The sequence below is a fragment of the Mirounga leonina genome, unplaced genomic scaffold (assembly GCF_011800145.1).
Source record: "Mirounga leonina isolate KUSES-001 unplaced genomic scaffold, KU_Mleo_1.0 Mir_239, whole genome shotgun sequence".
Classification (NCBI taxonomy): Eukaryota; Metazoa; Chordata; class Mammalia; order Carnivora; family Phocidae; genus Mirounga; species Mirounga leonina.
In genome coordinates, this window is record NW_023270624.1 from 2,727,548 (window position 1) to 2,742,844 (window position 15,297).

Consider the following 15,297-nt stretch of genomic DNA (forward strand, 5'->3'; position numbering starts at 1 on the left):
AAAAATTCTGTACCTTTTCTCTCATCTTTCTGGGACTACTATGTTATGATGTTATTACGTTTGATGGACATACTGAATTTCCTAAGTCGATTTTCCTATTTTATGGTTCTTTCTCTTTTGTTCAGCTTCATTGCTTCCATTACTTTGTCTTCCAGGTCATTCATTCTTCTGCTTCTTCCAGCTTGCTGTCCATTGCATCACATGTGTTTTTGCTCTTGTTTCCTCCATTGTTTATCTTTGAATCTTTTTAAAGCATTTTTATCTTTGTAGTAATGGTAACACTGATGGCTTCAATTCTTTTCTCAAGCCCAGTGAATACCTTTATCATTGTTGCTCTAAATTTCCCATCAGGCATATTAGCTATTTCTGTTTTGCTTAGACCTCTGGCTGTGGTCTTATCTTCTTCTTTAATTTGGGTAAATCCTCTCTTCTCATTTTGTCTATTCTCTGCCTTCTTCTTCTGCCTAATAGAAAAACCAGTTATGTTTCTTGCTCATGAAAGTAATGACTTTATGAAGATGTCATGTCATGCCCAGGGCCTGGAACTTAAGGAAGTGTTTCCATTGTGTGTTGCATGTGCTCTGCTATTGTGTTCTGCCTGCACTATTCTTCAAGCCAGTTATCTTCAGAGGTTCTCCTTGCATGAAGTGGTCAGTGTTTGATCTCTGACCTGCATGTGGCAAGCTTTGCCTAGGTGTGCTTTTGTATGCTTGTGAAATGTGTCCTGTCACCACCTCCACCACTACTGAGGTACTGAAAAACTCGGAGATGTATTGTGGGTAGGAGTTTTTGCTGGTCTTTTGGATGAGTGGCCTGCCTCCCAGGGACTGTGGCAAAACTGAGTGAGAAGGTGTGAGGCTTAGTGTAAGCAAGTTAAGCATCCAGGGTATCCACTACACTGCTTCGAACAGGTGGCTCTGTGTTTATCCTGAGGGTTGGGGATGGAAAATGGTGCTAACCAGCTCTCCTGTCCCTGGAGAGGCACCACTGTCTCTCAGGCAGGCATTTCAAGAAGGGTAAATAATCTTCCTGCTGCATGTCCCAGGTATTTTTTTTCAGATTTCTATTTCTACACTGTCAGCCTCCAGGTTGTTTGCCTGTCTTCTCCCCAGGAGCAGCACAGAGCCCTCTGGGTTCTATCCTAGCCAAACATGCTAAGTTTTAAAACTCCAGGCTTTAGGGTCGTGGTGTGGGCAGGGACTTGCCCTGTTCTTCTGTGGAGGGGGCCCACCATGCTGGGACTGAGATGAGCTTCACCAAGAAGGGCAGAGCTCAATATTTTGGGACATGGTATAAGTGGTTAGGCAGCCAGTGTTGGAACTGAGCTGCTATCTGCAGGTTGCTCTGTGTTTATAATAAGAGATGGGTGGGGGTGCTAATGGTGCCTGCTGGTGCATCCTTTGTCCCCTTAAATGTTTCTCCCTGGATCTTGCCTCTCAGTGACATGTTCTAAGAAGAGCAAATAATCTCCCCTCTGTATGCCCCAAGTATTCTTCAGATCACTGTTTCCACACTGTCTTCCCAGGTTTGTTTGCCTGCCTTCCCTACAAGAGTGGGGCAACACCCTCAGGGCTCTATCCCAGCCAAGACAGGGAACCCTTAAAACTCCAGTCTTTAAGCCCCACTGGTTGCATGAACTCATGAAAATCAGTCCCTATTACTTCCCAACCAATGGCTTTGGGGAAATGTTCTCCTTGTGTGTTTTCCTGTGTGTTCCTCTCTCTTGTCTTCCTCTGCAACCATAGCTCCCTCCCCTCCACAGCAACTGTGATTTGTTCTCCCCCAAACCATGTCTCTGTACTTTCTATCTTCTTCAATGTGGCTTCTTCTCTTCCTTAAGTTGTGGAGTTTGTTCTGTCTGTATTCAGGTCGATTTCTGGGGTATTTAGGATGACATGATAATTATCTAGTTATGTTCAGAGGATGACACAAACCGAAGTCCTCCTACTCAGCCACCATCTTAGCTCATTGAAACCTCTCTGTCAAGGACATAAAAAAAAAAAATTAGTTTCCCTACTCAGGTGATCAACTTTTTGTTTCAAATTTAATTAAATTATATCCAGTATTTCACATTGTAGACTCTTCCTTTCTATGAGAAAGACTGTCTCTTCTAGGTTTCTATCACACCACACTGCCCTGGGTGTTCTACATCTTTTCTATCCCTTTATTGTCACCTACTCCTTTCATGGCTTGGCATTTATGCATTGAAATATTTTGACCTATTCTTTAGTTTTTTCTTTTTTAAATATGCAGTCCCCCAACTAGGGTTGATCTCCTAATGTAATCTCCTGTGGTTACATAAAATATGCTTATAAATGACTCCTAAAATCTATCTTCACACTTAACAACTCAAATGATATACAAACTGAAATATCTAGCTTCTTATCTGACACTTGAACATATATTCAATAGACATTTCAAACTTAATATTTCAATTTCACTGTCCCATCTTCTGAACATATCTTCCCCATTTCAAGACATAGACACCTGCTATTCTTCCTACCTGGAAGCCTCTCTACTTTCTTGCCCAATTAGAGTCTCCTCAGAAAGTCCTTCCTTGAACATGGTAGATAGAGTAGCCTTCACTGATCTCCATTATCCCACTGTGTTAATGTATTTCTTGTATACACTTCATTATATCATGTTATATTTTCCTAGTTTTAAGATAAAATTGACATATAACATTGCATTAGTTTAACGAGCTAGAAACTTACACCTGTTAGAATGGTTGTCATTAAAAAGATAAGAGATAACAAGTGTTGTCAAGGGAACCCTAGTGCACTGTTTGTGAGAATGTAAATTAGTGCAGCCATTTTGGAAAACAGTATGAAAGTTCCTCCAAAAATAAAAACAATTGTACTACCATATAATTCAACAATTACACTTCTGGAAATATATCTGAAGGAAACAAAATCACTATGTGGAGGGATATCTGCATACCCATGTTTATTGCATCATTGGTCACAATAGTCAAGACATGGAAGCAACTTAAGCAGCTATTGATGAATGAATGGATAAAGAAAATGTGATATATATCTGAGTTATATTTTAACTTTTTATTGAAGCAAAATAAACATACAAAAATATTAGACATACAAAAAGTTTGAACTTGATAAATTTTCTCACACTGAACACTGGGTGTGTAATCAGAATCCACATGAAGAAACAGAAAACTACCAGCACCCCAGAACACACCTACATACTCTTTCAGCCACTCATCTTCCAAGCATAGGCTAGTTTATATAAATGTATTGTTTTGTAACTTTCTTCTTCAGTTCAACATGTTTCTGAGATTAATCTATATCATTGTAAGTAGTATTAGTAGAATGTCTATTCTTATTGTATGACAATGTCACAATTTATTTATCCATGTCACCACCAGTGAGCTTTTGAGCAGCTTATTTTTTTCTATTACTACATATATTTTGGTAAAGATTGTGCATACATATTTGTTAGAAATTGACCCCAGTATGTTTCTTCTGGGGCACAGAGAACAGATATGTTCAGCTTTAGTCGCTGTTACTATATACAATGTTGTGGGGATATAAATTGACTGCTTTTTTTTTTTTCTTTTCATTGCCTTTCCCCCCATTAGAATGTAAACTTTTTGAGTGTAGGTGCTTTTCCTATCTTGCTCACAGCTATGATGAATAAATGAATACATGAATGAATGAATGAGGAAGCTGTATCTGAAAGATAAAGTATTCAATCAATCACATTCCTTGAAATTTTGCAGCTTAATGAACTAATTTTAAATATTACCTTACAGAAGTCCCTTACTTCCTTGACCCCCACTGCTTTCAGCTGTTCAGTTAAAGCTGATAATATGTGGTTTATTTGTTACAAGGTTGTTAGAGCATGATGAACCTTACAAAGTATGTGAATAGTTAAGTTTTAGACAGATTGACTAATATCATTGATCAATATTATTAATAATTTAATAAAGTGACCCCTATGATACCTGGGTAAACTCCTTATATAATCAAATGCAACATTGAACATGATTTGCCACATGCTTATTGTCCTCAATTCCTGGATCAGTGGGGAGTATGAATATGGAATATGAGCAAACTCCTATTATCTGGCTGGTATATGATTAACCCTGATGACTCTGTGATATATTTGAAAAATAATTTTAGTATCCTCTCAGCCCATATCCTTGTGTGTTTCTCTGACATTTAGTAAACTTTTAAGTATATGATACCCTAATGTTGTCTTTTCTGGGCAATGTCCTTTGTTCTCAGCCATCAATTTTAACTTATCTGACAAATAATTTTCACTTATGTGTTACAAACAAACAAAAAGTTAAATACTGTATTGCTACTTAAAGTAAAACACACATAATTATTTCAGGGAGTGCAACGGCTAATTGAGAAAACTGTATTCAGTGACTCTTCTGACCAACTGACAAATTGGAACACATAGGTAGCTACACAATGGTCTTCCTAAAAGGCTGGGTCAGGTATAGTCTTCAAAATAAAGAACATATTTTTCTTATTTTTAGATGGTACCTAGAGTTATACAGCAGTGTCATACATACCAAAAGTACCAACTTCCCTCCTGCACTCCTCGACATAGTTCATGCCATTTAAAATTGCATGCAATTTATGTCATCTCCAAAAGGTGAAACTGCAAAGCAAAAAATTTTATTTTCAATTCCTTAAAAACACTGGGCATTTATGTTGAATACATGTGAACAGGATAGAATAAAGGGAAGGAAAGAAGAGATGAAGAAATGAAGATCAAGAGGATGCATTTTTATATTGATCTTTTTTCCTTTTTTTTCCTGCACAATTGAACCTAGTCTCCAGTTTAATCTTTTGTTGAGAACATGGCCACTTTGTTCACAAAGGCTCCCATTTGATAGTCACATAAAAGATGCCACTATCAAAACACTTCTCCTGACACTCTTTGTGTACCCTTGAACCTGCCTAGTGCCCTCTTCAGAGCTCCAGTCATGTCCTTGTTCCTCAGACTGTAGATGAGCAGATTTAGCATTGGTGTAAGGATTGTGTAGAACACAGAAAACACTTTGTCCCGGGCTGGCCTGTGGTAAGAGTGTGGAAGCATATAAGTGTACATGGCAGCCCCATAGAACAAGGTCACCACTGTCATGTGAGATGAACAGGTGGCAAATGCTTTCTTCCTCCCCTCCACTGAACTCATGTGGTAGACTGTGGTCAGGATTCAGGCATAGGAAACAATCACCACAGAGAAAGGAATCAGCAGCATCAGAACACAGCACACATACATTACTGTCTCATAGAGGGCTGTGTCTGCACATACCAACCGCAGGACTGCAGGTGCCTCACAGAAGAAATGGTTAATTTCCCAGGAGTTGCAGAAAGGAAAGCTCATGGTAATGGGAGTTAGAAGGAAGCCATCCAAAGAGCCCCTAAACCAGGAACCTGCTATGATCATCCAACAGACCCGTCAGCTCATAAGGACAGGATAGCGAAGGGGGTTGCAGATGGCTACATAGTGATCATAGGCCATGAGGCCCAACAGGAAGAACTCAGCTCCCACGAGGGTGAGGTAGAGGAAATGCTGGGCTGTGCATCCCATAAAGGAGATGTTTCTTTGACCCAGCAGGTAATCAACCAGCATCTTGGGCACAATGGTAGAGCTGTACATCATATCAATGAAGGAGAGGTGGCTAAGCAGGAAGTACATGGGAGTGTGAAGTCGTGAATCAGTGCGGATCAAGAAAATCATGACCCCATTGGCCATCAATGCAGTGAAAAAGATGGTAGAGATAATGGCAAAAAGAAGGCCTGAGATGTCCTTCTTGTTGAACAGTCCTATGAAGGTAAAGTCTGCAGAGGATGTGTTGTACACTTCCATTGATCCCATGACGGTGCTGCTGTGACTTAGAATCTTCCAAATAAAATGAAAATATTCTCAGAGAATTAACATAACAACATATGGGTTGACTCAGGCAATGAACTAAAAGCTGGAGGAAAACATTTAAAAATATTTTCTTACAACTTTGGCATAGATATCTAGCAAGTAAACTATTCTAGAATGTTTTTTACATAAAATTGATCACCTTGAATCAGTAGTTCTTTACATTGGACAAGACGATGTCAACATATGCTATTGTACTACAGTGATACATTTAACAACACATAAGGGTGTAAACCATGTTATTCAGTTAAACATACCCTGGTCTGGTGTGTGTGTGTACATACTACCTTAGATGTGTTTAAATTGATATCCTTATTAAATGAATCTTTATTATAATCAACATTACCACCATCTTAAAAACATCTCAGTACTGACAGTAAATAGTCTTTCTCTGCCATTTAGGTACAAATGAGTGATCTGCTATATGCATTGTGAGAATTATGAGTATCCTCTTGGTGTCAGTTCATCTGTGTTGCAGATGAAATTGTATGGGAGAAAATAAAGTGGGAAATGGAAACTGCTCTTGCAAACTCAGAAAAAAAAAAGGCAAGTCATTCTTGTAGAATTACTTTTGTTTATTTTTAAGAAAGAAATTTAATTTTAGGATGATGAATTGGCATTAAGATTATGTATTAGCATCAGCATTAGTCAGCTAACAGCATTAACATTAGCAATTAAGATTCAGAGGAAATAGCACAGGGACACACATGGTAAGCTATAAACCACCTATTATTTTTGGAAATTGAAAATTTTTTTCATAGTGACTAGTAATTAAGAAAAACTGATTGACTGTTTTATGTAATGTCAGGTGATGATACATCTACAGTTGTGAAACTCTCCAACAAAGTTTTTTTGAAGTTGAGGATGATTTTTTGTGTGCTTTAACATTAAATATGTCAAGGCAAGATATATTTTACCAATATGTTTTTGAGGTAGATTGACCAAACTAATCTATGTTCCTATAAATATTCTAAAAATATGAGCATTTGAGTCAACTGCACAGAAAACAAAAAGCTAATAAGAATAATTGTGAAGGGACGCCTGGGTAGCTCATTAGGTTAAGCATCTGCCTTCGGCTCAGGTCATGATCCCAGGATCCTGGGATCAAGTCCTGCATTGGGCTCCTTGCTCAGCGGGGAGCCTGCTTCTCCCTCTGCCTGCCGCTCCCCCTGCTTGTGCTCTCTCTCTCTCTCCCTCTCTCTGACAAATAAATAAATAAAATCTTTAAAAAAATGAATAATTGTGAAGAGTTTACTTTGTGCCAAGTGCTTCATATCTATTGACTTGTTGAGTTTCACAGTAAACCTAAGAATAGAAGAACTATAATCCCCTTTCTCACTGATGGCAGAATTATGAATAATGTTCTAATGGTCACATATGCTTTAATGGCAGAGATGTTTGGACCAGGCAGTCTCAAATCACTGTGTTCTTACCTGTATTCTAAAAAACCTAGACATTTACATTAGTTGTCAAATTAAATGTGCCAACAATGTGAATCTGTTAAATTTTAACTATATGTAATCATTAATGTGACTAATAAAAATGTCATAATTGAAAATACATCACATAAATTATAATCATGACTGCTGATTTTTAACAGAATAAGCTTTGTTTTTCCTATTTATCTTCTTCTTTTGGTGCTAATTTCAAAATATTTGAGCCAAATTTCATAAATTTCCCTGACACCATGTACCATTTCATTATTTCCAATCTGCCTCCTTTTTCTTCTTTCTAATTTTCCTTAATGGAGCCCATTCACATATGTGTCTATAGGGAAAATGTTGTCAAGTTTATGGAATAGCTTAAATATTAGTTGAATTCTGTTTCCACACCTCCCACATTTTGGGTTTAACTCTTATCATGCCCTAAGATCCCAGTAACAGAGAGAAGATTAAGTATTGCTTTCCAAGGTCAAGTATCTATGTCAAGGTCAAGTTCACCATTCACAGGCATTCCAAAATCTTTTATAAAAATATTCTGCCCCTCTAGTTTTTTCTTTCTTTCTTTCTTTTTTCTATCTCATCCTATCATACTAGCAGTAACAAAGGCAAACTCTAAAGGCAAACTCTAAAGTCTTCTCTAGCTTTCAGCTGGCTGGCCTTACTCTCTTTTTTGCATATAAAAAGATCTAATTGGCTATTGTGGACATTGCTGCTATAAACATTGGGGAGCATGTATCCCTTTGAATAACTATGTTTGTATCCTTTCGATAAATACCTAGCAGTGCCAAACTATGGAAAGAGCTCACATGTCCATCGATAGATGAATGGATAAATAAGTTGTGTCATATATATATATATATATATATATATATATATATATATATATATATATTACTCAGCCATCAAAAGTAAGGAAATCTTGCCATTTGTAACAATGTGGATGGATCTAGAGGGTATTATGCTAAGCGAAATAAATCAGTCAGAGAAAGGCAATACCATATGATTTCACTCATATGTGGAATCTAAGAAACAAAACAGATGAACATTAGGGGGAAGGGAAGGAAAAATAAAATAAGATGAAAATTGAGTGGGAGGCAAACCATAAGAGATCTTAACTCTAGGAAACAAACAGGGTTGCTGAGGGATAATTGGGTGATGACATTAAGGAGGGCACTTGATGTATTAAGCACTGGGTGTTATTTGCGACGGATGAATCACTAAATTCTACCTCTGAAGCTAAAACAACACCAACAACACAAGTTCTAATTGGTCAGAGAACAAGCCCCATTTGGTTAAATTTATCATCTGCTATCTTACTATGAGGAGGCATAATGAGAAGGACCTGTATTTGTTGAATTTCTGCTGACCACAGATTGTATTGCTTTGTTATGGTTAGAATTATTATGTAACTTCATACAGAAATTTGTTTCTGAAATGATGTAGCAGACATAGAGTAAAGCAAAATTTAGAATCAGATGAAGCGAGGTCTTTTCCTGACATTAATGAATTCTGTTACCTTGGATTCTCAAACTTTGAGCCTCAGTTTCCATTTATATTAAATTTAGATAATATAACATACAGGGTTGCTCTATGGATCAAATGAGAAACTCTTAGGTGATATATTTTATAAAATGAAAAGCAAAATGCCAATGTTTTACCCACATATGTTAGTCATCATTATGTATGTTATCAAAACTATTGATAAGTATGTGAGAATCTCGAATTTCTTTGTAAGCAATATACACATTCAACTAAAATCCATGAATTTGAATTGTAAAATACTCTTGAACTTCAGTTCAATGGACTCTGGCAATCTTAGCAAAACTACTTCAGCAGTTAAATTCTATATATTTTTTCTCTAATTGTCTCTTCACTTGAAGGAAATGGCCTTTAGAATAAATTCTCAGAAATACATGCATCACATTTAAGCCTGAAGAGAATCCAAATATCTATGAGAAGTATATACATGCTTGGACCGAAAATTATGAGAACACAAGAAAAAAAATTATCAAATAAAATTGGCTTGACTTTATTGGATGAAATTCATTTCAAAACTTACTTAAATTACTATTTGTTACACTATATCACAAATTGAAAAAACAAACAAACAATGCATTTATTCCATCCTGACATTTACAAATATTCTCTCTTATTTTGTAAGGGATACACATTTGGTTGAGTGGGGATATTTGAAGTTACTTCTCCCACCTAACTTGAAGTTAGGATATGATTTGTGCTCAGGCCTGGGATGATCACTAAGCCCATCTTTTGAATCAAGTTCCACTAGAATCTTTCTGCCAAATGAAAGAGCATACTCCTTGTTTTTTCAGTGCAACAGCCCCATTGCTAGGAAGCTCTGTGCTCACCTGGATTAAAAAGTGCCTCACAGAACCTCCTTCTTCCCTCTAGATCTGCTCAAACACAGCTTCTTTCCTTTTTAACTCCCAGCCTCTCATAATGTGAATATGGTTAGGCTTTCTTCATACTTCTCTGTGTCAAGCCATGCTTCCTGATTCTTGTATGCATTCATGAAGACCTTGCCAAAATGCTTAAGTTCCAGGTAATAACTTGAGATGATCTTTGGCAATGTCATTTTAAAATGCAACATCTCATTTTCAGGTGAAGTTTATTCAGTACAGAATACACTAGAAATACTACTTTTCTCTGTTCTTATATAAATATATCACACTTTTGGCACATTATGTGTAATTAAAAGTCTTCTGTTGAATTTTTACATAAGAGTTTCTTAAGCCAGGACAATTCATAGTTGTGCAGTTTTGAAACTAAATACAAAATCTTAACATTTATTCCTAAATCTCTGTGTTCCTAAATTTGTCATAGTATCTCAAAAAGTTGTAATCATTAATAATAAAATCAAATTGAAATAAGAATCATAGAATTATTAGACAATGAAATGTCAATGTAATTAGACAATTTCACCAAGTGTCTGTTGCTTTTTAGAACATCACTCCAAGGAGTTACTTACAACCACATTCCTTTGTCAAACATATACCCCTTCTGCCAGAATCCCTAAAGAGATCACATACCTGGATAAGCACAACTACAGAGACCCACTGTTTCTTTTTTTAAAAAAATTTTATTATGTTATGTTAGTCACCATACAATACATCATTGGTTTTTGATGTGGTGATCTACGATCCATTGTTTTCATATAACACCCAGTGCTCCATGCAGTACGAGACCCACTGTTTCTGATTGAAGTTTATTCTATGGTATGGTGGGCATTTAAAAAAAAAAAATGCCTGTAAACCACTTCCAGAGTGGAATTGAAGAATACAGGCATTTGTACAACCTTTAAGAACATTATGGAAATGTGATATGTAAAATGTTTGCATCACTGACAACAAGGCCAGAGCTCTGGGCTTAAAGTCGGAAGGCCTATGTGTCATTAAGGCATGCACCTCCACTTCCCAAACTTCAGTATCCTCTTCTGTAAAAAGAGGGCAAGGATACGAAGGCAATCATGACAGTGGTGGTGGTGGGGAACCCCAGCAGGGAAATAAGAAGGCTTGTGTAATTGGTGCCCTATAAACTGAGACTAAGTGCAAGTTTTTCATTTAACCTCTCTGTGTCTTTAAAGTAGTATTGTCCCTATCCTATCTAATTCACAAGGTCAATTTCTGCTTAAATCATTAGAAAAAGAAAAAAAAAGAGAGAAGGAAAGATTTTGCTAAGATCATGTACACACAGACAAGGTATTTTATAGAAAAGAAGATTCTTTGCACTATTCTACTCAATAGCACCATTACAACTGGATATTTGCCATGCACACTCTAGGTAAATTCCAGAAATAATTAAACAGGCCATCTTCTTCTCAATGTAGTTGGGGTGGGGGACGTGGAGGAGTCATTACCTCACCAAGCTCGCACATGAGATTTGCAGTCCATGAGTTGTAGACAATCCTGCCTCCATTTCCTTATATTTAACTTGCATAATCTTATTTATATCATATAAAGGGAGTTGATTCATTCAGACCTCTATGGAATACTGAGGAAGCTCAGTAATTTCCTTATTCACCAAATATTTAAAGTCTCCTTTGAAGAGCCAGGCTAGGTGCTCATCAGGATTTGATCTGTCACCTGTGATCTTCCTGAACAATTTTATTGACCTGGGTTTTCATTAAGGTAATAGGAAATGAAGAATACACAGAGTTGGTCTAGATGATCTAGAATCCTAAATGATTCACTGAATTGCTTAAATTTGATCAAGAATTTTGCATTGTTTAGAAAAACTTCCAACTATTAAATTCAATAATTTAATTTACAGAAAGCTTCAAATGATTTATTCATTTGCCCAATATCCTCCCATGTTTAACCTCATCACCCCACATTCCTCAATGCTTTTCTCAACCATGCAATCTGAATGCTATGTATTAAAAGCAGCTTTCTATACACATTTCTTGGTATGCATAAATTAAGAAGGTAATGCAGCAAAGGGGTTGAGGGGCAGAGCAAGATGGCGGAGGAGTAGGAGACCTGGATTTGGTCTCCTCTCAGGAATTCAGCTGGATAGGGATCAAACCATTCTGAACACCTACAAACTCAACAGGAGAGCGAAGAAAAGAAGAGCAACAACTCTCTCATCAGAAAAGCGACCACTTTCTGGAAGGTAGGATGTGCGGAGAAGTGAATCCGAGGCGATATTCGGGAGGATAGACGGCGGAGGAGGGGCCTCTGACGGCCGCTTGTGGTAAGTGATCGAGCCGCGGAGCACAAAATCAGAACTTTTAAAAGTCTGCCCCGCCGAGGGACGTCACTCTGGTGGCTAAGCGGGGGGTGGGACGCTCCGGGACAGTGTGGTTTCAGGACCCTCGGGGTCACAGAAAGACCGGGGGTGCCGGAGTGTGGCAGAGCTCCCAGGTAACGGAGCAGGGAAGCCGGCTGCAGAGGTGGAGCCCAGGCGCGGGCTCTCAGCTCGGGGTGGCCATAAACCGTGATCCGCGGCACAGTCGGGCCCCTGCTCCTCCAGCAGGGACCCAACAAGCGGCAGATCTGGGGAGACTCACCTTCCTCCCCCAGGAGGAGCCGCGCGGGAGTGCACCCCAGGGATCTGCTGGGTTTGGAGACTCCACCCGGGGTCGGGTACCAGAGATAGAGGCGCGCGGTCACAGGCTGGGTGAGCACGGAGTGCGGCCGGAGACCGGGGAGACGGGAGTGACTGACGGCTTTTCTCTGGGGGCTCACTGAGGAGCGGGGTCCCGAGTTCTCGGCTCCTCCGGGGCGGAGATTGGGAGGCCGCCATTTTCACTCTCCGCCTCCAAAGCTGTAAGGAAAGCTCGCAGGGAACAAAAGCCCCGGAGAGCAAACCCGAGCAGATTACTTAGCCAGGAGGGGGCAGGGGCGGGGCAATTCTGCCTCTGGCAAAGACATTTGGAAACCACGGCAACAGGCCCCTCCCCAGAAGATCAGCGAGAACAGCCAGCCAAGACCAAGTTTACTGATCAATGAGAACGGCAGAACTCCAGCACTAGGGGAATACTACACATAGAATCCATGGCTTTTTTACCATGATTCTTTAGGCTTTCAAAGTTAATTTTTTTAAAACTTTTTGTCTTTTTATTTCTTTTTGAATTTTTCTTTTTCCCTTTTTCAACCAACATCTTATCAATCCCTTTTTTTAAAAAAAACATTTTTATTTTTCATTTTTAGAGTCATATTCTATCCCTTCATAGTAGCTACCCATATTTTTGGCATGTATAAGTTGTTCTCTCTTTAAAATTTTGAGATAGTATCTTCTAACAGATTAAAATATACCCTAAATCTCTAGTATATGGTGTTTTCTATTCCCCTGCCTGATCACATCCTCTCCCTTTTTTTTCTTTTTCTTTTTTCTTTTTTTAAATCCTCTTCTTTCTTTTTTTCAAACAACTTCTTATCAAGTCCTTTTATAAAATTTTTTTATAATTTCCATCTTTACAGTCATATTCCATCCCTTCATCATATCAACCCTTATTTTTGTACATATAAAAGTTTTTTTTTCTTTAAAATTTTGGGAGGCACTTTCTCCTAAAAGACCAAAATACGCCCCAAATCTAGTATGTGGCACTGATCTATATACCAGCCTGATAATATTTGATCACATTCTGTTTTTTTTTTTCTTGTTGTTGTTGTTGTTGTTTTGTTTTGTTTGTTTTTGTTTTTATCTTTATCTTTTTCTTTTTCTTTTTTTTCTTTTTCTTTTTTCTCTCTACCCCTTTCTTTTCCCACTGCTTCAGGTCTTTTCTGATTTGTTTATATTTTCTGGGGACGTTATTACTCAGCTAGCATTTTGTTCTCTCATTAATCTATTCTCCTCTGCACAAAATGACAAGATGGAAAAAAATCACCTCAACAAAAAGAACAAGAGCTAGTACCGACTGCCAGGGACCTACTCAATACGGACATTAGTACGATGTCAGATCTAGAGTTCAGAATCATCACTTTAAAGATACTAGCTGGGCTTGAAAAAAATATGGAAGTTATTAGAGAAACCCTTTCTGGAGAAGTAAAAGAACTAAAATCCAACCAAGTAGAAATCAAAAAGGCTATTAATGAGGTACAATAAAAAATGGGGGCGCTAACTGCTAGAATAAATGAGGCAGAAGAGAGAATCAGTAATATAGAAGATGAAATGATGGAAAATAAGGAAGCTGAGAAAAAAGAGAGATAAACAACTACTGGATCACGAGGGCAGAATTCAAGAGATAAGCGATACCAGAAGACGAAACAACATTAGAATAATTGGGATCCCAGAAGAAGAAGAAAGAGAGAGAGGGGCAGAAGGTATAATGGAGCAAATTATAGCAGAGAACTTCCTTAATTTGGGAAAGGAAACAGGCATGAAAATCCAGGAAGCACAGAGAACCCCTCTCAAAATCAATAAAAATAGGTCAACACCCCGACATCTAATAGTAAAACTTACGAGTCTTATAGACAAAGAGAAAATCCTGAAAGCAGCTCAGGAGAAGAGATATATAACCTACAAGGGTAGAAACATTAGATTGGCAACAGACCTATCCACAGAGACCTGGCAGGCCAGAAAGGACTGGCAGGATATATTCAGAGCACTAAATGAGAAAAATATGCAGCCAAGAATACTCTATCCAGCTAGGCTGTCATTGAAAATTGAAGGAGAGATAAAAAGCTTCCAGGACAAACAAAAACTAAAGGAATTTCAAACACGAAACCAGCCCTACAAGAAATCTTGAAAGGGGTCCTCTAAGCAAAAAGAGACCCTAAAAGCAACATAGAGCAGAAAGGAACACAGACAATATACGGTAACAGTCACCTTACAGGCAATACAATGGCACTAAATTCCTATCTTTCAATAGTTACCCTGAATGTAAATGGGCTAAATGCCCCAATCAAAAGACACAGGCTATCAGACTGGATTAAAAAACAAGACCCATCGATATGCTGTCTGCAAGAGACTCATTTTAGACCGAAAGACACCCCCAGATTGAAAGTGAGGGGGTGGAAAACAATTTACCATGCTAATGGACACCAAAAGAAAGCTGGGGTGGCAATCCTTATATCAGACTAATTAGACTTTAAACCAAAGACTGTAATAAGAGATGAGGAAGGACACTATATCGTATTTAAAGGATCTATCCAACAAGAAGATCTAACAATTGTAAGTATCTATGCCCCTAACATGGGAGCAGCCAATTATATAAGGCAATTAATAACAAAAGCAAAGAAACACATGGACAACAATACAATAATAGGGGGGACTTTAACACCCCCCTCACTGAAATGGACAGATTGTCTAAGCAAAAGATCAACAAGGAAATAAAGACTTTAAATGACACACTGGACCAAATGGACTTCACAGACAAATTCAGAACATTCCACCCCAAAGCAACGGAATACACATTCTTCTCTAGTGTCCATGGAACATTGTCCAGAATAGATCACATCCTAGGTCATAAATCAGGTCTCAACCAGTA

At 38.1% G+C, this 15,297-nt stretch overlaps 1 protein-coding gene across 1 annotated transcript; it reads right to left on the reverse strand.

The window, feature by feature from the left end:
- Positions 1–4,887: 4,887 nt before the first annotated feature.
- LOC118026485 (olfactory receptor 2T1-like) lies at positions 4,888–5,886 on the reverse strand. Its single transcript, XM_035029342.1, is given in 1 exon segment — positions 4,888–5,886. A coding segment is annotated over 1 exon segment (966 nt). The 5' UTR covers positions 5,854–5,886.
- Positions 5,887–15,297: the final 9,411 nt, after the last annotated feature.